Source organism: Panthera leo, chromosome B4, assembly GCF_018350215.1.
Source record: "Panthera leo isolate Ple1 chromosome B4, P.leo_Ple1_pat1.1, whole genome shotgun sequence".
NCBI lineage: Eukaryota > Metazoa > Chordata > Mammalia > Carnivora > Felidae > Panthera > Panthera leo.
In genome coordinates this window covers 42,664,919-42,691,491 of record NC_056685.1, presented here as the reverse complement: position 1 = coordinate 42,691,491, position 26,573 = coordinate 42,664,919, and the positions used below count along the sequence as shown (strand labels likewise).

General features: G+C 44.5%; 1 protein-coding gene across 1 annotated transcript in view; it reads right to left on the bottom strand.

Annotated features, from left to right (window-relative positions):
- The window catches only part of A2ML1 (alpha-2-macroglobulin like 1), a 42,611-nt gene extending 16,907 nt beyond the window's left edge, over positions 1 to 25,704 (bottom strand). Inside the window, exons 1-20 of the mRNA XM_042945746.1 lie at positions 25,640 to 25,704; positions 24,947 to 25,130; positions 24,404 to 24,566; positions 23,750 to 23,802; positions 16,788 to 16,808; positions 15,785 to 15,944; positions 15,433 to 15,517; positions 14,368 to 14,494; positions 13,572 to 13,686; positions 12,868 to 12,977; positions 11,434 to 11,601; positions 8,882 to 9,109; positions 6,325 to 6,385; positions 5,944 to 6,089; positions 5,293 to 5,442; positions 4,478 to 4,636; positions 3,204 to 3,313; positions 2,530 to 2,625; positions 1,430 to 1,658; positions 1,179 to 1,305 (exon numbers count right to left, since the gene is read on the bottom strand). Coding sequence (XP_042801680.1) covers positions 1,179 to 1,305; positions 1,430 to 1,658; positions 2,530 to 2,625; positions 3,204 to 3,313; positions 4,478 to 4,636; positions 5,293 to 5,442; positions 5,944 to 6,089; positions 6,325 to 6,385; positions 8,882 to 9,109; positions 11,434 to 11,601; positions 12,868 to 12,977; positions 13,572 to 13,686; positions 14,368 to 14,494; positions 15,433 to 15,517; positions 15,785 to 15,944; positions 16,788 to 16,808; positions 23,750 to 23,802; positions 24,404 to 24,566; positions 24,947 to 25,130; positions 25,640 to 25,704 — 2,557 coding nt within the window. The remainder of the gene's footprint in view (positions 1 to 1,178; positions 1,306 to 1,429; positions 1,659 to 2,529; positions 2,626 to 3,203; positions 3,314 to 4,477; positions 4,637 to 5,292; positions 5,443 to 5,943; positions 6,090 to 6,324; positions 6,386 to 8,881; positions 9,110 to 11,433; positions 11,602 to 12,867; positions 12,978 to 13,571; positions 13,687 to 14,367; positions 14,495 to 15,432; positions 15,518 to 15,784; positions 15,945 to 16,787; positions 16,809 to 23,749; positions 23,803 to 24,403; positions 24,567 to 24,946; positions 25,131 to 25,639) is intronic.
- Between the last annotated feature and the right edge of the window lie 869 nt (positions 25,705 to 26,573).

Sequence of the window (26,573 nt, the reverse complement as noted above, 5' to 3'; positions counted from 1 at the left end):
AAGAAGGAGAAAGGAAGGCATTAGCCCTGTTGCCGGAGGTCCAAGGAGGTCTCTTCCCCTCCAGACCAGTGCTCCTTAAACTTAATGGCGTTCAAAGACCAGTGGATCTTGTTACGACACAAACTAAGTAGATCTGGGGTGGGACCTATATCACATTTCTCACAAATTTCCAGGTGATGTCAATAATGCGGGTTCAGTGTGGTAGGCCGCCTCTAAGGGTCCCCAATTATCTCTGCATCCCAGTATTCATACTGCTGTGTCAGTTCCTCTCAAAGCATGGGCTGGATTAAGTGACTGGCTTCCAAAGAGGAGGATAGGACAGAAGCAATGAGATGCCACTTCTGAGATTAGTTTACAAAAGACTATAGCTCCTATCTCAGGGGCACTCTTTCTCTTGGGCCCCTTACTCTGCAGGTGGCCAGCTGTCTTGTCATGAGGCTGCCCGGTGGACAGATTCATGTGACGAGAAACTGAGGGAGGCCACCAGCCCACAGCTGAGGCCAAGAACCACAGCCTGTGTGGGACAGAGGCTTTGGAAGGAGCTTGGAAGCGGATCCTCCTCTAGTCAAGTCTCCAAATGAAAACATAGCCCTGGCTGACGATTTGATTGGTATTTGATGAGAGACCTTGAGACAGAGGCACCCTGCTAAACAGTACCTAGATTACTGGCCCACGGAAACTGGGTGATAAGTAATGTTTATTCTTTTAAGCCTCTAAGTTTTCAGGGTGGTTGTATCAGATAGGTATTAGATAACTAATGTATTAGGTAACTAATACATCGGAAGACCATACTTTAAGTCGCCAGGATCTTATCTTAAGAGCAAATGACATCTCTATTGTGACGGTTAGATGAATTCATACAGGTCAAGCAGCTAGAACAGAGGCTGGCCCTTAGTAAGTACTTGATTAATAACAAGACTCTATAGCCCTTGTCCTGGCATAAATATCAAAAGCTCCCCTTTACGCACTCAAAATAGTCTCGTTTGGATAACTTTTTGGTCGTCGATCAAAGAGCATTTGCTTATTTATTGATGGCATAGGCTTAGGGGGCAAAAATAAAGGCAAATAAAATGAAAAAGCAAGAACAAAGCGAACGCAGGAGAGGAAACGGTAACGTTCTCAATGACTGAGCTTTGCTCTATGCTTCTCTTGCTCCCTCCACCCCCTCCTCCTCTTACCCAACTTGATAGCTGTGATATTCCAGTGATAGCTTTTTGCTTCATCAGCACAGAGACAGCTGGAGTCCTGAGGACCTGTCCACGATTCCACCTGGTACTCATCGGATTTAGCCAGGTGAGTGTGAACCTGAAGATGTTTAGGAAATATAAAGGGTCTGAGTACAGGAAGCCACGCACAGAGGCTTAGGAAAACGGGGAATCGCGTCCCATCTCTTTCCCGGGGTCAGAGATTCCCGTATCTCGGCTCTTACCCTGATGCAGTCCTTTAGATAATTGAAGATGGTGGCAGTAAGGCGAAAAGATTCCCCTCGAACTACTGAGTAAGGGAGAGTCAGATCAACAAAGAATGGTTTGAAAGCAGTCAGTCCAACAGTGGGTGACAGACCAAAGCCGCTAGTCTGGGAGGTGCAGAAAGTCATGGCCTTCCACTCGGTGATAGTATCAGGAACCGTGACGTGGACAGCCTCCTTCCCTGAGTTACTGTGAGAACACAGAACCCAGGTGAGGCGCACACACAGCAGGACAAGGAGAACACTGTGGATGAAGCTATCGGTTCACCTACAGAAGTCATTTGTTGTTGTCACGGAGGTGGGGGGAAGGTAAAAAAGGCAGCCGAACTGAGGAACATGCCAGCCTCAGAGTGTGACCCTTTGGGGGGAGTGAGGATGTACAAATATGGGAGAAGGGGGTGCCTGCGTAGAGGAGGGGGTAAGAGCAGGTGGGCACATGTGGACACACGTATCTGAAAGAGCCAGTGCCCCTGAATCTGTGAGGTGCGATCTCGTCGGGGTTTTCACTTGCATTTCTCTGATTAGCGATATGGAGCATCTTTTCATGTACTTTTTGGACACAGGAGCCTTGAGATGAGCTTGTCATGAGCCCCGGGCCGGGCTCTGTGCTGAGCGTGGAGCCTGCGTAAGATTCCCTCTCGCCCTCTGCCCCTCCCCTGCTTGCACTCTCTCTCTAAAATAAAATTTAAAAAAATAATAAATTTAAAAAATAAATAAGTAAATCCATGTCTTAAAAAAAAAAAAAACAACATTATCTCTGGGGCGCCTGGGTGGCTCAGTCGGTTGGCTCAGTCTGACTTTGGATCAGGTCACGATCTCATGGCTTGTGAGTTCGAGCTCCGCGTCGGGCTCTGTGCTGATGTCTCAGAGCCTGGAGCCTGCTTTGAATTCTTTGTCTCCTTCTCTCTCTGCCCCTCCCTGACTTGTGCTCTGTCTCTTTCTGTCTCTCAAAAATAAATACATGTAAAAAACAAAAAATAAAAAAAAAAAATGATCTGACTCTGAATTCGCTGCTGACTCCACAAGGTACAATCTTGCTATATCTTTGAGGCATCACTTACCCAACAGGAAACAGATCCCAGAGCCAAGTCTCTGGGAAATACTGGCGGATCTGAGGATCCTCTGACTGAAGTGATGAAGATGATGATGATTCAAAACTCACTAGACGATTACCATAATTTGCTGAGGAGAACAAGAATAAGGGAATTTGGGAAAACAGAAGACTTTTGGGAGAGAGAGAGAGACCTCTCACACGTGCGAGTAGGGGCGGGGAAGAGAGACAGAGGGAGAGAGAGAATCTCAAGCAGGCTCCATGTTCAATGTGGAGCCCAAGGTGAGGCTCAGTCCCACGACCCTGAGATCATGACCTGAGCCGATATCAAGAGTCGAATGCTTAACCAATTGAGCCACCCGGGCTCTCCCAAAAGACTGCTGTTGTATGATAAGCTGAGGCAGAGGAACTACGACCAAGAAATTTAGAGGGAAACGGAGAACAAGTCAGAGACAAGGAGGAAGGAGTACCGAGGAACCGACTAGTCTCAAGGCCATCAGGGGGAAGTGACAGATGAGGAGGTTTGGCCAGGGGATGAATAGGTAAGGGCTTCAAGCTTCAAAAGTGCTCCCCAGAAAGAGATGTGGCTGCCTGCATCCATGACCGGCAAGCCATTATCATTCTGACCGGAGGCAACAGGAACAGGAAGCAAAGAGTGTGCTTCCGGAGTTCCATGATTTAAGCTACACAGGTAGCTTACCTTCCGCCACTGCAATGCTGTGCTTTAGAGACTGGTGACTGCAATCTACTGGCTTCTTAATCTGGGCATTGGACAGTATTTTCAGGCCCATGTCCTGATAGGCACCAAAGAAACCGGAGGACGAAGAGTTAAAGTGGTCCCCTCCCTTACTATGTGGGCTACTGCCTAGGCAGTCTATCCTCAAAGGGTTGAACCAAACCTTCTTTTCCTGTTAACTGTGATACAGGTGTTTATTCCCCAACACTCAGCCACCAAGTTTTGTTCACTTCTGTCAGCCAGAAATTTAAAAAATTTCAATTTTTTAAATATATACTCTGCATAATGATCACCAGAATAAGCCTAGTTAACATCCATCACCATACCTAGGTACAAAAAAGATGTTTTTTTTCTTGTGATGAGAACTTTCAAGATCTATTCTTTTAGCAACTTTCAAATATGTAATACAATATTAGCCATGCGGTCACCATACTATATGTTACATCCCCAGGACTTCTTTTAAACCAGATGTCTGTGCCTTTTGACAACCCTTACTCATTTTGCACACCCCATGCCCACTGCCTCTGGCAGCCACCAAATTATTCTATGAGCTTGTTGTTGCTGTCGTTTAGGTTCCACATAGAAGTGAGATCATATGGTATCTTTCTCTGACTTATGTCATTGAGCATAACGCCCTCAAGATCCACCCATGTGGACACAAATGACAAGATCTCATCCTTCTTTTTATCACTGAATAGTAATCCACTTATTTCATTGTCAAATATATTTCATGCTTCTTCCAAACGTTAGTCACTGTGCCCTTATTATTTGATTTAGCCTGAACTGTCTGAGGGCAGGAACCATATCGGCTCAGTCAATTCAACAAAAACACATTGAGTATTATGAAGGATCAGTCATTAGAGAGAATACAAATATGGACAAGACATGGTTCCTGACTTCAGAGACTTCCGGTCAGACTTAGGCTTCGGCATCCCCAACTCCTACTCATAAAGTACTTAACTTCTACTCACGTATTGTTTATAATGATGGAAAGAGGCTGCACACAGCCTCTCACGGTGGCCCTCTTCCAATGCAGTTGGGCAGTTGGGTACCTTCTTCAAGGATAAGGACCAGGAGAGGCTACCTCACATATTAGGAGTTTCTTCCAAGGTTTTATCCCCTCAGTGCCCACATGAGTCTCTCTGCTTTTTTTAGTTAAGGAATTTCCTCCGCCCACCACCACCATTGTTTCTACAAGAACAAAACGGGTAAGAACATCTACCTGGAAAAAATGGAAAAGGTCCACACGTTCAGAGAACCAAGGCCTCCACATAACCGAGAGGGTTTGTGGAGAGTTCCAGAAGCCAGACATTGGACACTCATCATATTCAGCCACCTGATGGGGGTAGTGACCATACCAGAATGAGAACATCCTATAGATCTGAAACAGGAAGGGAAAAGGAAATAAACTATTGACACAGTGAAATCAGTAGAGAAACTTCTCTCGGACTGTGGTGCCACAGCTCACCGCCCTTGTATTATTTCTCTTCGTTAGTCCCGAAATCTTCCTGTATTTATTGCATCACAAAATCTCCCCTACCTTTACATTTTTGACCCCTTTTTCACCATTTTTTAAAGGTTTTTTTAAAGCTCATTTCTTTATTTTGAGAGAGAGAGAAATGTGCGTGAACGGGGGAGGGGCAGAGAGAGAGAGAGAGAAGATTCCAAGCAGGCTCTGTGCTGACAGCACAGAGCTCGGGGCGCTCGAACTCACGAACCACGAGATTGTGACCTGAGCCAGAATCAAGAGTCAGACACTTAACCGACTGAGCCACCCAGGCCCCCCCTCTTTCTCACCTTCTTCAATAATCTGTCACCCTTATCTCCTATTACATCTTTCCTACTTCTATGCCCACATGAGCCCTGCCTTTCTCATGTCATCAGTTTACCTCTGTTTCCCCACCAGCTTTTCTACCACCTTATGGTAGAAAAGCTCAGGCTTTCCCTCAGCCTTTCTTTCTCACTCCCTGAAATCCATCTTTTGTTCGAATGCAGTCACGCTGTCTTCTCTTCCCGCCCCAGTAGCAGACTACTCACAGAATTGTTGCTCAGCTCTCTCTCTGGCCTCAGCAGTGAGACACTCTTATCCACCGCCCGGACTGCACACAGGGACCCAGGAGCTGCCTGCAGCTGTAGTTCCACATCTGCTCCTGGAAGCTGCTGGGAAGGTGAGAAGCCAAGGGAAACCTGGGGAAGGGAAAAGTATAACTTGGGGATCAGGTCAGCCCGGAGACGGGGAGAAACAACATAATTTGCCTCATCTGCCAATATGCCCCAGTTCTGGCATCGGGGCCCATTCCTTCACTTTTATACTGATTTTTTTTTTTTTTTTTTTTTTTTTTTTTTTTTTAAGTCTGGCCCTTTTAGAACTAGTGCCCTTGCGGTACAGCTGGAAAAAGCGAGCAGCACAGCACAGAATAACACAGAAAGTTTACGAGGCCGAAACTAAAAAGAAAGAAGACCTGGGTAGGATACACAGTTTCCCCGGCATGACTTTCTAAAAAGAAAGAGAGCGATTTCCACAAAACATCCTGAAGATATAAATACGATAATGACATCCGCCTCCCTATTATCTTCCTATTCCTCTGTCCCTGCCTGATCTCCAGCCCCAGCATACACCAGATATCTCTCTCTCTCTCTCTCTCTCTGCCCAGACCTTTTCTTCACCTTCCTCAACTGCCATTTTACCTGATTGTCAAAACACATCTCTACTGAGAACTGAATTTTGTCGGCTATAACCGCTCCGCTGGGAAAAATGGCATAGATCACCAGAGAAGGATGAGGGGCTAGTCTGGAAGTGAAGGTCAGTGAGATGGAGAAGGAGCCTTTCGTTCCTGGAAAAGAAGAGGGGATACACAGGGATGAGAATGCGCGCTCGTCCACCAATGAATGACCTCCAACCACAAGTCTACGCCTCTCATTGCCCTAGCTGCGGCCTCCCCATTCTCCTGCTCTGTGGCGATCAGTGGTATTCTCTCATTGCTTCTTCTCTGTTGCTTCTGGGATAACAAGAGCTTCCTGGAAGTTGAAGATATCCTTTCATCTTTCAGTGGAAGCCTAAACACTCACCTTCCTTCTCAGAATTCAGGTGTTTCTGCCCCTCTATCTCCAAACGCCCTTTCCCCACTACCTAAAAAAGAGAAAAGAAAAAAAAAATCATCAACCGCACAGAAGTTATGGGACCCTACTTGTGGAGCATCCCTGCCTCTCTGCATAAGGAAAGTCTCCTTTCTTAGTTCCATAAGGAAAGTCTCCTTTCTTAGTTCCAGAGCCTGGCTCATTGCTTCATGCCGCGTCCGTCAGTTTGTCAAATGTCGGATGGCACCATGAGCCTTGATGACCCTTCCTCTTGGAGGCGCTCCCGAGAACCCCGGCCATGGATGGGAGGAGACAAAGGTCATCATTACTTCGGGGCCAAACGGAACAGAAGCCATTCTTCACAATAGAGAGCTGTCCACCGATTCTTGAAGGTCTCCAGGTTTTATTCTCTTATACTCCTTGTAACATGAAGTTAACCCAAAATCCATCCGTCTTCATAACTTTTTTTTTTTAATCGCTTGATTCAAAATTCAATGGAAACGAGTGCACTTTAAACTGCCTTGAGCCCTTCTGACATTTGACTCTTTGGGGGAGAAATCCCCTCGTCGAACTCTCCCTGTTCACTCACTTGAAACCAAATTCAGTGAAACTGTTTCTAAGCAGGCTGTCAGCTCAGACTGCAGTCAAGGGCTCTAGGGCCGGCTCTTCAGACTCTCAGCTGGCCCTCAGCCCTTCCACACTGATCAGCCCATCCACCCGCCCCCCCGCTGTCCCCACACTCCTGTCCCGAAGACAGTGCCCGTGTTAGCACTCTGACTCCTTATGTTGTCTACCCCTCCTCATCCTGTTTGGTCAGGATGATTGTTTCTGCGCGAAGACACTGAAATGAATCAATGGGGAGAAAATCCCTCAGAAACTTGGAGAGGGTGATAAAAGAATAGAGACTCTGGGCCCCGGCAAACCCGGGCTTTACACAAATCTAATTCCCTGCTATCACCAAGGTGACCAGTAAAGCCGCTTATCAAGCCACAAGTTGTGATTTTACTCACACCACAAACCTGCTATCAATGTTAATTTTAACCTTTATCATCTATTTTTAAATTACTGACCAGTGAATCACAGAATAAAATCTGTTCTGAGTCCCAGCCCCTCCGCACCCTCTCCCCCATTCACGCACCCAGCTCCCATTCAGCCCTGACCAGCAATGTGTTCTCCTTAATTCTTCGTTTTATCTTCCCAGACAGTTTCCCTGGGCTCCTTTCTAAAATCTCTTTTTTTTCACATCCACCCCCATCCTTTACACCGACACTGTGCAATACAGTAGCACGAGCCACATGTGACTGCTGGAGCCCTTGAAAGGTGGCTACTAGAAAATACATACTTTGAGTTTCAGAGATTTGGAACTCAGCTAAACAAGAAGTGTAAAATATCTATTAATAATTTTGGTGTTGATTTCAGGTTGACACGATCATATGTTGGATACACTGGGTTAAATGTATACATATATACGTGTATATACACGTGTGTATATGTGTGTATATATATACATATGTGTGTGCGTATATATACACACATATACGTACATATATGTATGTATTATATATTATGTATATATGTGTGTATATATACACATATAGATATGTATTATTATACATATATGTATTATATATTATGTATATATGTGTATATATCCATATATGTATTATTATACATATATGTATGATTATATATTATGTATATGTGTGTATATACATATATGTATTATCATACATATGTATGTATTATATATTATGTATATGTGTGTATATATACACACATATATGTATTATTATACATATATGTATGTATATACATATATTATTATACATATATGTATTGTATATTATGTATATATGTGTATATATACATATATGTATTATTATACATATATGTATGTGTTATATTATGTATATGTGTATATATACATATATGTATTATTATACATCTATGTATTATATATTATGTATATATGTGTGTATATACATATGTATGTATTATTATACATATATGTATGTATTATATATTATGTATGTGTGTATATATACATGTATATGTATTATTATACATGTATGTATTATATATTATGTATATGTGTATATATACATATATATTATTATACATATATGTATTACATATTATGTATATATGTGTATATATACATATATATGTATTATTATACGTATATGTATGTATTATATATTATGTATATGTGTTTATATATATGTATATATACATATATTACATATACACATATGCATAATATTATATATATATAATCTCTACACCCAGTGTGGGGCTTGAACTCATGACCCTAAGAGCAAGAGCTGCCTCTTCCCCTGACTGAGCCAGCCAGGTGCCCCTAAAATGTATTTTTTAAATTAGTGTGACCTATTCTTTTAATTTTTTTAACTGCGGCTTCTAAACGTTTTGAAATTACCCACGTGACTTGCACTGTGTCTCTAGACATAAATCACCCTCTCTGTCTCACTCTCCTCATTTCCTTTCCTTCCCTCGTGCACTTTCCCCAGCCCTCATTGCCCTGTCTCACATAGTAGGAGAAGATGACTTCCTGGGCAGGGATCGCATCGGCGGGATCAATGTAATAATCCACCAGCACTTCCTGGGGCTGGCCACATGCCAAGACTCCGTTTGGCTGGTGGATGCCAAGGAAGCTACGAGTTGTGTTGTAGAAGGGCTGCAGGTGAAGATAGTCATTCTGGTAGTAATGAGGCACCTGTTCTGGCTTATATACCAGATCTTCCATTTGGAATCTGCCCTAAGAACAGAGAAAGAAAAAGGCTTTTAACACATGCCCCCACCATAGTAACCCCATGGACTTCTTATGGTTTTCAAAACCATCTCTCTCAAATCTTCACTGCCTAAGAATGGCATGTGGATGTTTTACTAGAGGTCCAGCTAAGGATGATTGAGGAATCCGTAACAGTGGTTATGTGCAGCAGCACTTTGGTATGTAGACGAGTGAAATTATAGTTTTCAAGTGATGCTCAATTGGGGGTGATAAACCTTCACGGACTGATGCAAGAGATGTAGATAAGCATGACTAAGATTACACAGAAACCAAAGAATCCATCCTAGGGATAAGAAAACCAGGTGTAAAGGATAGTAAGGCTAAAAATAATCATTTCTAGGGGCGCCTGGGTGGCTCAGTCGGTTAAGTGGCCGACTTCGGCTCAGGTCATGATCTCACGGTCCGTGAGTTCGAGCCCCGCGTCGGGCTCTGTGCTGACAGCTCAGAGCCTGGAGCCTGTTTCAGATTCTGTGTCTCCCTCTCTCTGACCCTCCCCCGTTCATGCTCTGTCTCTCTTTGTCTCAAAAATAAATAAACGTTAAAAAAAAATTTTTTTTTAATAAATAAACGTTAAAAAAATTTTAAAAATAATCATTTCTATCAAGGAACAAAAGAGATGAACATATGAGAAGGGGGGGAAGGAAAAAAGAGAGAGAGAGGGAAACAAACCATAAGAGTTTCTTTTTTTTTTTTAATTTTTTTAAATGTTTATTTATTTTTCAGAGAGACAGAGGCAGAGTGCGAGTGGAGGTGGGGCAGAGAGAGAGGGAGACACAGAATCCGAAGCAGGCTCCAGGCTCCGAGCTGTCAGCACAGAGCCCGACGCGGGGCTCAAACCCACGAACTGTGAGATCAGGACCTGAGCCAAAGTCGGACGCTTAACCGACTGAGCCACCCGGGGGCCCCAAACCATAAGAGCTTCTTAACAGGGAGCAAACTGAGGGTTGATGGAGGGAGGTGAGTAGAGGGTGGGCTAAATGGGTGATGGGCATTGAGGAGGGCACTCGCTGGGATGAGCACTGGGCGTTGTCTGTAAGTGATGAATCACTAAACTCTACTCCTGAAACCAATATTGTACTGTATGTTAACTAGCTAGAATTCACATAAAAATTAAAAAAAAAAAAAAAAAAGAAGAGGGGGAAAAAAATGAAGATTATTTCTAAGTAGAGTGACTGAGTGAGGCCTTATGTAAACAATTACTTAAATGAGCCACCACACAAATTGTATGTGTTTGCTTAAGCAGCATGGTGAACGATGGCACTAATGGGCCCAATCCATCCCTCGGGTATTAATGCCCTCTGCCACGTAGTCTTGTGTTGCCCTGTTAGTCTAACTGCAGACCCACCATGTGACTTGTCGGGAACGGGATGTGAGCATATGCAAGAGAAGGAGAGGCTTGGAAGAGCCCTTGCGTGTCGACCTTTCCTCTTGCTCCCCGTCATGGCTGTAAGAATGTACCCGAACTAGTTTGCTGGGACGTGCGAGCCTGGCCTTCATCAGCCGGTTGGGCCACAGCATGTAAGAACCACACCCCCTCTCAAGACCAGCAGAGCTGCCTGACTACCCCAGAGGGACAAGAAGTCCCCTAGAGGGACACACTTGTGGTTGTATAATACTAAAGTTTTGTGGTTGTTTGTTGCGCAGCATCGTGTCACAGCTGATAACTGGTATGAGTTGCCTTCCCTGGAAGTTATCCAAAACACAGAGTTTCCTTCTTTGCCATGTTTATGAGTACTGGCCCCAGAGCGGGTGGAGGGAGGGACAGAGAGGGAAGAAAATGACTCTGAGTTATCTTGTCCTCCCTACTCTACTTTTATTTTATTTGTTTTTTCATGTTTATTTATTCTTGAGAGAGAGATAGCAAGCAGGGGAGGGGCAGAGAGAGCGAGAGAGAAGGGGACAAAGGATCTGAAGCGGGTGCTACACTGACAGCAGAGAGCCCGACGCGGGGCCCGAACTCACAAACCTCGAGATCATGACCTGAGCCGAATTTGGATGCTCAACCAACTGAGCCACCCAGGTGCCCTCTCCCTACGCTGATTTTAAATATGGGATCAAATAGAGATGAGGATAAGTCGTACGCTGAATTAGTAGAAATAACATTGTTTACCTGAAGGAAAATTTATTCGGTTGATATTAAAGGCCAACAAAAGTTTTTGTCAACTGGGAAGCAGGACTGGTGAATGATGCTGACAGAATGACAAATGAGGGAGGAGGGGAGAGAACAGGAAAAGTTTGAGGTTTTCCTTCAGGGAAGCCTTACCGGAAAGCGTGTCCTCTTCGGTGCTTACCTCCAGAGAAATATCTCTCCCATTCCAACTGACTGTATCCAGCTCGAAGGGAGCAAGGCCATCGTTGTCAGTAGTTAGGGTCTGGTTGGTGGTTCCATTTATGCCGGAAATCACCAGGAATACTGAATGATTCTTGAGGGGGGAGCCGTCATGGCCCCTAACTCTTATCTAAAGGGTGAAGGTTATGAGGGCATGAATTAGGGTTAGGTTTGGAGTCGGTTCAAGTATGAGGTGAAGTGAGGTGAGAAAAGAAACTCTAAGAATACATTTCACGAAAGAGTCCAGAAACAAGTAGATGCGATTCAAGCATTGGAACCTGACATCTGTGGGGAAGTGAGAAGCAAACAGAAGCAGCTCAGCCTGGAGCAGGAGTAGATTTGTCACGTAGCTAATGAAGCTTCAGGACCCTTCATTTACACAGGTTCCCCCCCTCCAAGGCTCTCTACATTTTTTTTTTTTAACGTTTATTTATTTTTGAGACAGAGAGAGACAGAGCATGAACAGGGGAGGGGCAGAGAGAGAGGGAGACACAGAATCTGAAACAGGCTCCAGGCTCTGAGCTGTCAGCATAGAGCCCGACGCGGGGCTCGAACTCACGGACCGTGAGATCATGACCTGAGCCGAAGTCGGACGCTTAACCGAGCCACCCAGGCGCCCCTCTCTGTACATTATTATTATTATTTTTTTTTAGAGAGAGAATCCCCTTCCACTCCCAAATTTATAATCCATAGGCTCCCAGAGAATCTGGATCTACCCTTGGTCTAGAGACAAGATGGCTAAGGATTGATTTAAATAGATCTAGAAGTATGCTACATTATTGTGTTGAACGACTGTTTGGGACGTTAACAAAGATAAACTGGAGAGACGGACAGATTGTTAAGTATCAGAAAGAAGACTCCAACAAAGGAAAATTTTAAATCTCCGAAGAAACTGCTTAAGGAGCGATAATTGGCTCCCTGTTAAGGCACGTTTAATCTTGCTTAGATGAGGAGACTAGATGATTTCTCCAGATACCGTGCAGATCTAAAATTCAAAGATTTGGACATTAGAGTACGAGTCCCGGGCACTGGGAAAGGCAATGAAGTCACATTAATATTCAAGGCACATCTCATGGGAGACTAAAGGCAGCACAACCCAAGGAATTAAGACTATATACTCTGGATGCGGTCTGCCTGGGTTTCATCCTAGGTGCCACTTACTAGCTGTATAACTTTTGGAAAATCATTTAACCTCTCTGTGCCTCAGTCTCCTCATCGGTAAAACGGGACCAATAATAGTGTCTACCTCATCGGATCGTTGTAAAGATTAGACAGGCGAATACACGTAAAGGACTGAGAAAAAAATGTTAAATGAGCTATTATTATATGTCTCCAGGAAGAAGGCAACAGCGGATGGTTAAGCACCTTTTGGGTGTAGAGACAAGTTTCAACCTACCTTCCCAGTGAAGGGGAAATTGGGGTAATAAAAATTTTTGGTGTCTTCAAAGGTTATCGATCCCATTTCTGAAGAAATGTAGATATCCTGAGTGGTATTGGCCTCTGCTCCTGAAGAGGGAAACCAGACGTATGATGACCTAAACACCCTGTGTGTGTAACGTAAAATCCCTGAAAGGACAGTGCCACCTTGGACGTATGAAACTGAACACATTTCCGGCCAAAGATCCAAACGAACTCCTCCTCCCCAAACTTTTGGGGAAATAGGTAGTGAATGACAGATTGGAATCCGGCATTTCTCTTTGACGGTGAACTAAGAACAGACTCGTTCCCAAACACTAATGAGGGTAGGTCTTGAGCCCTCTCGATGGGTCTGTTCCTAGGACAGCCCTTCTCCTGTCTCTTTTCTTTTCTTTCTTTCTTTATTTATTATTTTTTTAAAAAAAAATTTTTTTTTTTTAACATTTATTTATTTTTGAGACAGAGAGAGACAGAGCATGAACGGGGGAGGGTCAGAGAGAGGGAGACACAGAATCTGAAACAGGCTCCAGGCTCTGAGCTGTCAACGCAGAGCCCGACGCGGGGCTCGAACTCACGGACGGCGAGATCATGACCTGAGCCGAAGTCGGCCACTTAACCGACTGAGCCACCCAGGCGCCCCTCTCCTGTCTCTTTTCTTAATGAAGGCAGGCGTGTCCAACTTACCTGTTCCTTCCTCCACCACGGTAGCCACAATATTGATGCTGTGGCTGTACGTGTAACCAGTGAGGTTGAAGGTGGACATATCCACGGAAGCTGAGAAGCATCCTGATTTGTCAGTCTAGTGAGGCAATCAGGGAGAGAGAAAGGGAGGATGAATCACCTAACTTCTACTCCCACTTGATAATATACCATGGACAGAAATTCTGATCTCCATACTTTAGTTTCGCCACGTTTAAGAAAGAAAAACTCTCTATGGGGCGCCTGGGTGGCTCAGTCGGGCGTCCGACTTCAGCTCAGGTCACGATCTCACGGTCCGTGAGTTCGAGCCCCATGTCGGGCTCTGGGCTGATGGCTCGGAGCCTGGAGCCTGCTTCCGATTCTGTATCTCCCTTTCTCTCTGCCCCTCCCCTGTTCATGCTCTGTCTCTCTCTGTCTCAAAAATAAATAAACGTTAAAAAAAAAAAAAAAGAAAGAAAGAAAGAAAAACTCTCCTCCGACACAGATAATCATGAAGCAACGTTGAAGCTCCAAGATCGGACAGGGGGAGAAAAACCAACTGCAGGGCAGGAAAATTGTGCCTCACAAGGATTTAGCTTAATTTCTCGACTCCAGGGCAGATTCTAAAAGACTTCACCTGTTTAGAATAAAGAAGACTGCCTTGTGCTTTGGAACTGGGACGACGATTGTGTGAAAAGGTTCCTACTTTGGGGTTTTTACTACTTTTCTATATTGGTATATTGGTGCTTAGTTACTTTCGGACACAGGAGTAAGTTTCCCTTGCTACATCCCCTTTACTCACCTGTCCAGAAAAGTTCTTGCATCTGTCGGGTAGCTGTTCCCATTCTGCCTCTGGAAAATGGTGAGTATACGCCTTTTGACACACGGATACCTGTGCTGCCCCTCGCATGGGCTTTCCGTAGGTGTACCTAACCCAGAGAAGCATGGCAAGTCAGAGTTGGGAGATTCCACTTGAGATCCAGCCCTCCTCTTCCGAAACACCACTTTTCCTTCTTTTCCGTACTCCAGCCTCTGGAAGCATTGACTGTCCTACCCTTCACTAGTCTGGTCCACTTCCCTGCTTTACCCAAAGCCTTGGGGTGTCGGCCACCACACAACAAATACCATCCGAAGGACCGAGATCGATGCTTTTCTTTCTCCTTACCCCGATTTCTCATGGGATTCACTGTTGTGTTCCGCACAAAGCAGACACTAACTAACAATGCTGAGGGGCATCTGGGTGGCATAGTCAGTGGAGCGTCTGACTTCCGCTCAGGTCATGATCTCACCGTTCATGAGTCTGAGTCCCACGGTGGGCTTACTGGCTGCTGACAGGGCTGAACCTGCTTTGGATCGTCTGCCTCCCTCTCTCTCTCTCTGCCCCTCCCCCGCTCACGCACACTTTCTCCCTCAAAAATAAATACATAAATAAATAAATAAATAAGGAAAAAAAAAAAGAAAATGTAGGGGCACCTGGGTAGCTCAGCCGGTTGACTGTCCAACTCTTGATTTCAGCTCAGATCATGATCCCAGGGTCATGGGATCGAACCCCATGTCAGACACTGTGCTGAGCGTGGACTGTGGACCCTGGTTAAGAGTCTCTCCCTCTCTCTCTCTCTCTCTGTCTCCTCCCCCCCCCTCCCCGTTTGAGTGCCCTCTCACTCTCTCTCTTTCTAAAACAAAACACAAAAAACACAAAACCCCCCAAAAAAACACAACAAAAAAAGAAAATGTGTTCTGGGAGAAGTCACGGCTCTGGACCGCATAAAATGTCTCGAGTCTTAACCACCGCCTCCATAACCACTCTCCCCTGTCACTCTTCTCCATATAGCTGTAATCTCCACCAGATCCAGAGCTTTAGTCTCACCTACAACAAATTTTCACTAAGAAGGACTCCTCCACGGTCCATAACTGCTTGGGTTCCACCACATCCACCTGAAACTTAGGCAGCACTGGGGAGAGTGGAAACAAAAATGGGCAAGAAAAAGGATTTGACCCTACCGACAGTAGACAGAGGGACATAGAAACAGTGATAATTAAATGAATTAAGTTAAGGGAGGGGACGAGCAAGGCAAAACTGCTCCTAACGTTATTAGCTGGCTTAGCCAGGATTCAAAAACGAATCAAGAATCCCTCCCCGTAGTATATTTTACTGTACCTTTGTTGACTTGGGGGCAAGATTCTGTCCAACGCTCTGACCTGCTGATTCTCCCACCTACCATATTCTTCCACAAGGAAGGTGCCAAAGGTCTTGCCCCCAGCCACTGCCACGGTATAGGTCCCCAGCGTTGCCTCTGGGGCCAGTTGGAAGGACAGGTCTGCAATGCCTTGCTCCGGCATCACTTCCAGCCACTGGGCAATCCTGTTGCTATTTGGGTCCTGCGTTCATTAAAAAGAAACTTCATGACGTACCTGCCCGTCTCTCGCTCTGCACTACAAAAAGCAGGTAAAGACACAAAGCGCAGGTAAAGAATCCCACTCCCTGGGATTCATGACCTCCGTGGTCTGCGTCCAGGAAGAAGGGCCCCCTGTTTCATTCATAATTTTCTTTGTGGCTAAGTTTTCATTTATAGTTTTCTTGTTGCTAAATAAATTTTCCTATAGGGCCGGACCCCACTGGGGAAGAAAAGCATCCTTGTGGATTCAAAGAGTCAGATCGAGTCCTCTAAGGTGTTATTGTCAGTTTCAGAAAGTGGGCTTTAGGATGGCCTTTACAGAGAGTTGTTTGTTCTCGGTGCCTATGTAGGGGTAATGCTGAGGGAATTTATCGTAAGCTACCTGACAGATAAGGTAACAGAACAATGGAGGCGATGCCATGAGATATTCCAACTTTCTGGTCCCTGTCCTTCTCAGCACTGCCCACAGGTATTCACGTCATAGCCAACTGCTGAGCGTCTACAAGAACGGCCATGACAATAAGAGGAGTACAGAACTGAGCCCAGTGGAACTCGCATGGAGAAGAGAAGTCACAGGAATCAGAGTGGGAAGGCTGGTGGCCGCAGGGCAGTGTGTCCTTATCTACAGAGGTTCAGGCCTGAGAGGGTGGGAGAGCACAGGCCAGAGAGCAGGCATGGCTTGGGGGGAATTGTGGGTGCTGGGCCGCGGGCTCCATCTTGGGCACTGGGCCAACATCTCAGAGTGGTTTCTGGCGTCGGGGTTGAGCACCGAAATCATCTCCCCTTTTCCATAGCTGACAGAAAAGGAAAGGAAACTTCTACCTACCTGCAGTTCCACCATGGAGTACTGAAAAGGAAAACCAGACAACGTGGGTTAAAGCAGGATACTCAATAAGGATGGGCCGAAAGCAAAAGGTTCACAAGGGGCCACCTGGGTGGCTCAGTTGGTTAAGCATCTGGCTGAGGCTCGGGTCATGATCTTACGGTTGGTGAGTTTGAGCCCCACTTCGGGTGAGCCCTGCTTCTCTCTCCCTCTCTCTGCCCCTCATGGGATTCTGTCTCTCCACCCTCTCACTTGTGCCCTCCCTCTAAAAAAAAAAAAAAAAATTCACAAGGTCTGTCTTTCTCTGAGCCTTTCTAAATGGCTGTTTGGTGCCTCCATAAGGGTAACAATGAGCAAAAGCTTATTGGCTAGGGGAGGAGAGAGAAGAGATTTCCTCAAAGGGATTGCCAGTCTCCAGAAACTGAAGAAATGAAGCTTCTGATGCTTTTGCATCCCTTAGTGCTCTACACCACATGCCTTAAAAGAAAGTATTGGGGGCGCCTGGGTGGCTCAGTCAGTTAAGTGCAGACTTTGGCTCAGGTCGTAATCTCATGGTTCAAGAGTTTGAGGCTCTGGGCTGACAGCTGGGAGCCTGGAGCCTGCTTCAGATTCTGTGTCTCCCTCTCTCTCTGCCCCTCCCCTGCTCATGCTCTGTCTCAAAAATAAATAAAACATTAAAAAAATTTTTTTAATGTTTTATTTATTTTTGAGAGAGAGAGAGAGAGAAAGAGAATGAGAAAGACAGCATGAGCAGGGGAGGGGCAGAGAGAGAGGAAGGCAGAGGATCTGAAGCAGGCTCCGTGCTGACAGCAGAGAGCCTGATGTGGGGCTCAAACCCAGGAACCGCAAGATCATGACCTGAAGTCAGCCGCTTAACCAACTGACTCACCCAGGTACCGCTAAAAAATACGTTGTTTAAAAGAGTTCCATCAAAGGACCCTGTATAGTTTCTTCAAGAAAATAGACGCTAAAACCACTAAGTTCATGGTGAATGGGTTATTGGGCTAAGTGTCAAAGTGTCACCAAAATTACTTGCTAATTAAAAAAAAAAAAAAAGACAGGGGTGCCTGGCTGGGTCAGTCAGTACAGCATGTGACTCTTGACCTTGAGGTAATGAATTCAAGCCACAGGTTGGGCATAGAGCTCACATTTAAATAAATAAATAAATAAATAAATAAATAAATAAATAAATAAATAACATTTAAAAAATTTTAAGAAGAAGACATACCTTTACCTGGAGAAATTAGGCTATCACCACCTTAAATAAGTAATCAAACTCATCATCACTAATAACGGGACAACCTGACATTAGGTATTTCTGAAGAGATACATTGGGTGTTCACAGCATTTCCTGATAAATATTTTAGCCAAAAAGGTTCAGTTTAAATCTAATGAAGACCTCAGAACTACTTCCAGAACATAGGGGAGCAAGTTAGACTACAAAGAAAGACATAACCAGACGAATGAAGAATGTCAGATATTTTGGAGCATGTGGGCGGCTCAGTCAGGTGAGGGTCTGACCCTTGGTTTCAGCTCAGGTCATGATCTCATGGTTGGTGGGGATCAGAGTCCTGTGTTGGGCATGGAGACTGCTTGGGATTCTCTTTCTCCCCCTCTCTCTGCCCCTCTCATTGTCTCTCACAATAAATAAATAAACAGTTTTTTTTTAAAAAGGAACCTTGAAGGGCACCTGGGTGGCTCAGTCGGTTAAGCGTCCGACTTCGGCTCAGGTCATGATCTCGCGGTCTGTGAGTTCAAGCCCCGCGTCGAGCTCTGTGCTGACAGCTCAGAGCCTGGAGCCTGTTTCAGATTCTGTGCCTCCCTCTTTCTCTGACCCTCCCCTGTTCATGCTCTCTCTCTCTCTGTCTCAAAAATAAATAAACATTAAAAAAAAATTTTTTTAATAAAAAATAAAAAAAGAACGTTGAATATTCTATAAGACAACTAGGCTTCCTCAAAAGTCAATGTCATTTTCTGGAATGGGGACATTCTACAAGTCATTTAGCCTGATCACGTCTCTCGCTCTCTCTCCTAAAAAATATATAAGGCGACAATGAAAAAATAAGACTATTTTAAATTATGAGAGATTTGAAAGATGTAACAATCAAATGTAATGCATGAATTTAATCAGATCCTAGTTTGAAAAAAAAAAAAATCAGCCATTTGAAAAAACCCTAACTTAAGACAGGTGTTACATGATAGTAAATGATTCTTATTAATTTCCTTAGGTTTGATAATGAGATCATGATTATTTAAGATGTACTTTTTCTTTTTTTTTTTTTAAGATTTAAAAAAAATTTTTTTATGGTTTATTTAGTTATTTTGAGAGAGAGAGTGTGTGCGCACGCGCACACACAGGGGAAAGGGGCAGTGAGAGAGGGAGAGGGAGAATCCCAAGCACACTCTGCCTTGTCAGTGCGGAGCTAGACATGGGGCTCGATCTCACCAACCGTGAGATCATGACCGGAGCCAAAATCAAGAGTCGGACACTTAACCAGTCGAGCCACACAGGCACCCCTAAAGATTTCAAGCAATCTGTACAATCATCATGGGGGTCAAACTCACATCCCCGAGATCAAGAGTCGCATGCCCTACAGACTGAGCCAGCCAGGTGCCCCTGAAATACGCTTTTGAAGAGATACATGCAGGGGCGCCTGTGTGGCTCATTCGGTTGAGCATCCGGCTCGTGATTTCCACCAGTTCGTGATCACAGGATCCTAGGGTCAAGCCCAGAGTCGGGCTCCATGCTGAGCGTGGAGCCTGCCTGGGATTCTCTCTCTCCCTCTCTCTCTCTGCGCCTCCCCTGCTCATGTGCTCGTACATTTCTCAAAATCAATAAATGCGAAATACATACATACATACATACATACATACATAAACGTTAATGCAATTAAAACTCAGATTAGAGACTGTACACCTATTAAGTTCAGGGCATTCCAAGTAGTATTACATACACTTAAAAACTAAATGGGATTGGGGCGCCTGGGTGGCTCAGTCAGTTGAGCATCCGACTTCGGCTCAGGTCATGATCTCGCGGTCCGTGAGTTTGAGCCCCGCGTCGGGCTCTGTGCTGACCCCTCGGAGCCTGGAGCCTGTTTCAGATTCTGTGTCTCCCTCTTTCTGCCCCTCCCCCATTCATGCTCTGTCTCTCTCTGTCTCAAAAATAAATAAACGTTTAAAAAAAAACCAAAACTAAATGGGATTGAAAGCTGGAATTTAGATGTGTGGTCTCAGAGAGGGTTCAAGGGCTGCATCTCTCTTGGAAGGAAACAGAAATGAAGTCAAGGTGGTGTTTGCCTTTGATTCTTGGGCCAAGCACCACGTCATGTCAAGGCAGCTGTCAGCCTGGATATCAAGGATCATGGCAGTTCTTCAGAAAAACCAAAAAAATGAGAGGTAAGGATTAGAGGGACAGAAAAATTTCCCCCTTCTAGTGTCTTTGGCTAGCCTAGTAATCCAAAGATAGATTAGCAGGAGAAAAACATTTGATTACTGGCATTTGGGAGCCCCACAAAGACAATGAGACCCCAAGGCAGTCAGGCAATTGAAGATTCTGTATCATCCTGAGCTAAGGAATGGCAAAGGTGCCTGGGGTTTCAAAGGGACACCGGGCAAGTCACAGAGAGAGCAGAAGAACAAATGGTTGGTAATCAAATCTTTGCCTTACCATGTAGATAAATATTTTTTTTTTGAAAGAGAGAGAGAACATGCACGAGAGAGCACAGGAGCAGGGGGAGAGGGGCAGAAGGAGACAGAGAGAGAATCTTAAGCAGTCTCCAGGCTCAATATGGAGCCCGACTTGGGGCTCCATTCCACGACCCTGGGATCATGACCTGGACCTCAACCGACTGAGCTACCGAGGTGCCCCCAGATAAATCCTTTAGATAAAAAAAGTTATATCTGGCAACTGGGCCAGGCCTCCTATTTCAGTTCTCTCAGTCAGTTAAGAGAGAGGTAAAAAAAAAAAATGTTTCCTGAGCATGCTGGCTCTTGATTACCCGCAGTTCAAAACAATCCACATGCCACAGTGGCCCATTTTGAGGTGGCACATTCCATTCCCCTTCGGGGTCAAAGGAGAGGCTTGAGACTTTCACAAACCAGAGCTATACAGACAATAAGGAGACAAAAATGAGATTACTATGGATGGCTAAAAATTAGAGAAAAAGAACACTTCTCAGATAACAAAGTACTTTCCTCACACGGAGAGTCAAGAGGCGGGAAGAACACCAATTACTTAGAAGCAGGCTCCGGAAAACAGCAAGTGTTCAAGTAAGAAGATAGCGTTTCCACCTGGAAGTAGGCTGAGGTTTCTGAATAAATGGGTGTTGCCACCAAAGTAGATAGGCTCGGTTAATCTCAAGTATACTTCAGTCGCTTAACTTCACAATTTTTGTCCCTCAGTTTCTTAGTAAAATTCCTTTAGTTGATTTCAGTGTTTCAAACAGGAGTTTCAAATTTGGAACTTGGAGTAGGGGGCTGGCTAAAGAAATGGTGTAGGGGAGAAGTAATTTTAAGATAGAAAGAGAGAATAACTGTGGAAATCAGAACAACTCTCAGTAATGGGGTCTAATTTGAGCAGAGGAGAGATAATAGAAGAAAGGTAGTTAATGGGACCCTTAACCTTCAGGCACCTTCAGGGGCCAGTGGAGTCTAAAATAATACTGGGCTGTGGTCACATTTTCCCCTAGCCTTTCCTCTCTGCTCTGGAATTAACAGTCTGTTAAGAAATAACTAGTCAATATTAAACCTGATTGATACAGAAAGGATACAGGTGACAGGAAGGAGAAGCTAAAAAGAATTCCAAATTGGGAAAGAAAGTAATGGCAGAGGAAGCTACTCACCAAGAAGCTCATAGCTTCTACAACCCAGCAATTGTACTACTAGGTATTGATCCAAGGGATACAGGTGTGCTGTTTCGAAGGGACACGTGCACCCCCGTGTTTATAGCAGCGCTATCGACAATAGCCAAAGTCTGGAAAGAGCCCAAATGTCCATGGATGGATGAATGGATAAAGAAGATGTGGTAAATATATACAATGGAGTATTACTCAGCCATCAAAACGAATGAAATCTTGCCATTTGCAACTACGTGGATGGAACTGGAGGGCATTATGCTAAGGGAAATTAGTCAGAGAAAGACAAATATCATATGGCTTCACTCATATGAGGACTTTAAGATACAAAACAGATGAACACAAGGGAAGGGAAACAAAAATCATGTAAAAACAGGGAGGGGGACAAAACAGAAGAGACTCTTAAATATGGAGGACAAACAGAGGGTTACTGGAGGGGTTGTGGGTGGGGGGATGGTCTCAATGGGTAAAGGGCATTAAGGAATCTACTCCTGAAATCATTGTTGCACTATATGCTAACTAACCTGGATATAAGTGAAAAAAAAATTTTAATTAAAACTTAAAAAATAAAAAAATTGAAAACAGCCTAAAAATGAAATATGAGGATAATGGTTAAAAAAAAAAAGCTCATAGGTTCACTGCACGGAGAGGAAAGAAACTCTGAGAAGGGGAGATGGAAATAACAATAATGCTGCCCTATGATTATCTTTAAAAGCTTCATGACACATCATGTATCATGGGCTGTGAATGAAGGGCAAAGAAGGCAGCAGAAATGTCTGAGAGGTGAGGTAAGTGTTTCAGAAATATAAAAATGACACAAGCCCTAAATTGAGATCAAACCTATCAAAAGGCTTATGATTCCAGGGACTGAGTTGTTTAAGGAACCTTTAAGTAATTGCCAAGTGTTACCACATTTTTTTACCTTAGGCATGTAATGTAGCCTTAGGAGAATTGCCTACTTTATAAATCACCTTGCCTTGTAGTGTAAAAAAAAAAAAAAGGTGGGATTGGATATTCTTATTTCTAATTTTTGCTAGGAATACTCCTGAATTATTTCTTTTTTTTCCAGTGTTTATTTGACAGAGACAGAGAGAGACAGAGCGCAAGCAGGGGAGAGGCAGAGAGAGAAGGAGACACAAAATCTGAAGAGGCTCCAGACTCTGAGCTGTCAGCACAGAGCCCGATGTAGGGCTCATACCCACGAACCATGAGATCACTACTTGAGCCTCAGTCAGATGCTCAACCGCCTGAGCCACTCAGGCGTTCCCTCCTGAATTATTTCTAATTTTTGAACTGCAAAGTCATGTGGTATCACTCCTGGAGAGAAAATCTTGAAGTTTTCAAAAACTCTTCTATGTTATTTATTTATTTGTTTGTTTGTTTATATTTGAGAGAGGAAGAGAGAGTGTGCATGCACACACGCGAACAAAGGGGGGGGGGGCGGTGGGCAGAAAGAGACAAAGAGAGAGAATCCCAAGCAGTCTCCACCATCAGCACGGAGCCTGATGTGAGGCTCGATCCCACAACCCTGGAATCATGACCTGAGCCGAAATCGAGTCAGACGCTCAACCTACCGAGCCACCCAGCACCCCTGTAGAAACTCTTAAAACGACAGTGGAGGGGCTCCTGGGGGGCTCAGTCAATTGAACATCCATCACTTGATTTGGGCTCAGGTCATGAGCCTGAGATTCTTGGAAATCTCTCTCTCTCTCTCTCTCTCTCTCTCTCTCTCTTTCTCTCTCTCCCCCTCCCACCCCGCTGCTCTCCCCCACTGGCACTCGCATGCTCTCTCTCTCTCAAAAATTTTTAAAAAATAAAAAATAAAATAACATGGAAAACATTTAAAACGGGCAGTGGATACAAGCACGTCTCAGGAATATTAACCTAACTGATGTTCGCAGCTATCAGCTTAAGAGCTGGCACCTCTGGCTGTTTTTAGGCTGCTGGGGACTGGCAGGCTTTGGACCTGTGCCCTGAGGCTAGCACAAGCATTCTGCTCCTCAGAGGACTTCACCTCTTCACGCTCTTAGGAAGAATCTCTTCTCCTTCTCCCTGCTCTATCTCAGTCTGCCCTACCCCTCTCCCCTTCCTTCTTCCCAACTGAATTCTCACCTTGTCATTCACGGGAAGAAAGCTGCTGTTCAGGGTGACGATGCGGAAATGCACTAGAATAGAATAGGCATCATTGGCAAAGGGATTTCCCCCTCTCCAGTCCTTCTTCCACTCTTTCCACTCCCTGCCGCACCCCCCCCCCCACTTCTGAGTCAGCAAAACCTGGTCAGGGTTTACTTTTAAAAAACAAACAAAGAAACAAACAAACAAAACAAACAACCTACACTGACAGACAGATAAAAGCCCCTGACTTGGAAACATCATAATGGAATGCCCTTCTAGGGAAGAAGGCACAAAGTACAAATATCAGGAGCTTAAGCCAAATGCTTTTGATGCTTTCTTATTCACAGACAAGCAGCTCGCCATAAGACACAGCAGCCCAGCTACACTGATCAAACGCCATTCCCGGGAAATGTATACTTTTGTTTCAGACACACACACACACACACACACACACACACACACACGCAACTCCACCCACTTTTCTCTGCTTCCGTAACACAGCAGGCATTCCACACTTGTCACGCTTCATCCCTCCAGAACTTCCTCCCTCCTGCCCCATAGGCCTACCCCCAAACCACAGAGCCCCTCTTTCTGGAATATGTGCAGTGGTTTCCCCAGTCTTTTGTCGAATCCCCTATGTATGCCTCTTACCTTTGTGCCCCGGGTTGTAGATGGGCTTGTCAGTTTGTATAAAGATGCCGTTCTCCTGCCTCTGAATCAGAACCTTTTTCTTCTCCACAAAATTGATGTTATTTCCAGTTCCCGACACCCAGATTGTAGCCACTTCTTCTGTGCCACCAGCAGGAGGTGGTACCTGGACAAGAGAAGGGGGCTCTGAAGGAGCAGGATGTTGGGGAATGAATCAACTGGTCTCAACCCCAGAGTGGGAGGGTGGAAGGAAAGAGCTGAGTTAGATGTGGGTAGCAAAGTTAGGGCCGTAAAACACACTGCCAGGAAAAAGAAGGGAAACGATATTCAGAGGTTAAGGTCAAAAACTAAAGGAAGAAATCCAAGGTCAAGGAAATGGTGAATGAGTTATGGCCAGGAGCTGAGTTTACGTTTAGGGGAGATAAGTTTAAAGACCGTGGCAAAAGTAAGGCAACAGAAATCGTACTTACAATTAGATTGTGCCAAGTGTCTCCAAAGAAGGATAAAAAAGGAAGGGAGCAGATTCAGGGTTGAATCTGTGCTTACCAGAAAGGAGGTGCAATGGAAGTGTCTCTTCTTCAACCCAGAGGTTTCTAGCAACTTCTGGGTCTTGTCTTTGGTCTCCAGAGTAATAGTGAATTTTACATCATGGTTCCCAGGGCTCAGATCCAGACAAACTTTCTCGGTAGAGGGGAAGTTAAGCTGGGCTGGTAAGGTCACCAGGTAGTTTCTATTAAGGAAATATAAGAGTTTCAGGGCAGTAATGATACATTCAGTCAGTGAAAAATTAAGCTCTCTCCTAAGAACTCAGCATATAGCAGTGAATTAAGCAGACTGAGCCCTTGCCTTTAGGAATCTTATTTTCCATAATGGAGGAACAGATGAGTAACAAATAACTCAGTGCATAGCCTTAAACCTCCCACAATTAGGAGACCATCACTGAGAACCTATGCCTAGGGTACCAAGAAGGAAATTAATTCTATTACAGAGAACAGGGTATTAGGACTCTACTATATTTTAACATTATCTTTTTTTCTTTTTAACATTATCTTTCCTAAGGCTCCCTTTTGATGCCTCAGCCTTTCTCTCTGGGTAAAGGAGAAATGAAACCAAAGAAGGAACAGACGAGAAGGAAATTAAAATAAGTCAAAGGTTATCTCTTCTCCCGCATATTAACATTTGAGAAAAATAGACAAAGAAGCCACCTGCCCTACATCACCTCTGACACCAAGCACTTACGGGAGAGATTTTCCTGCAATGGTTGGTGACAGGGCCAATATTCCTAGAAGGAGTTGAGCCCACATCTTTGCGGGTGAGACAGACTCCTCAAGAGCAGGAACCAGAAATCTGGGTCCCCGCTATAGCATATATATTAACCCCACAGGGTGTGGAGTTTTTATTAATGCTCCAGCCAATAACCTACTGGAGCCCCAGGCTAAGGTGGTAACCCAGGGTAGGACTTCTGTCACTTCCTCAAGTTTATTTCTCCCTGAAATATTCATACTGGCTTAGCCAGTTCGTAATACCTGTTCTGGGGGAAAACCCAGGGCTGAGTATTCATAGTGGTAATGCTCTTGGAACAAATTTTGGACTCCTCCCTTTTTTTCTGGTGTCATTCCAAATTTCCATACATGTTTGATCTTTGCTCTCTTTTTTATGATCCTATTAAGACATTATTTGGGAACACAGGTATGGGTGTTCTATACACAGGTATAGAAAAGCAGTATACCTACTTGGGAATTTAAAAAAATAATAATACTCAGTATGCCCGTGACTGTAAGGAAATAGGGACATATACACTCCTTACAAAAGTCTAAATGGACAACCTCTCTGAAGGCAATTTCACACACATCAAAAGCCTTTCAGATCTGCATGTTCTATGAGTCAGCAATTCCTACTTTGGAAATGTTTCTTAATGTGGAAAGAAAGCATGCATGTGTGCAAAAGATGTAGCTACTAAGTTGCTTCACAGTGTTCTTTATAATGGCAAGACTTTAAAAAAAATTTTTTAAAGTGTATTTATTTTGAGAGAGAGAGAGCGCAAGTAGAGGAGGGACAGAGAGAGAGAGAGAGAGAGAGAGAGAGAGAGAGAGAGAGAGAGAAAATCCCAAGCAGACTCCGCACCACCAGTGCCGAGCCCAATGTGGGGCTTGAACTCACAGACCGCAAGATT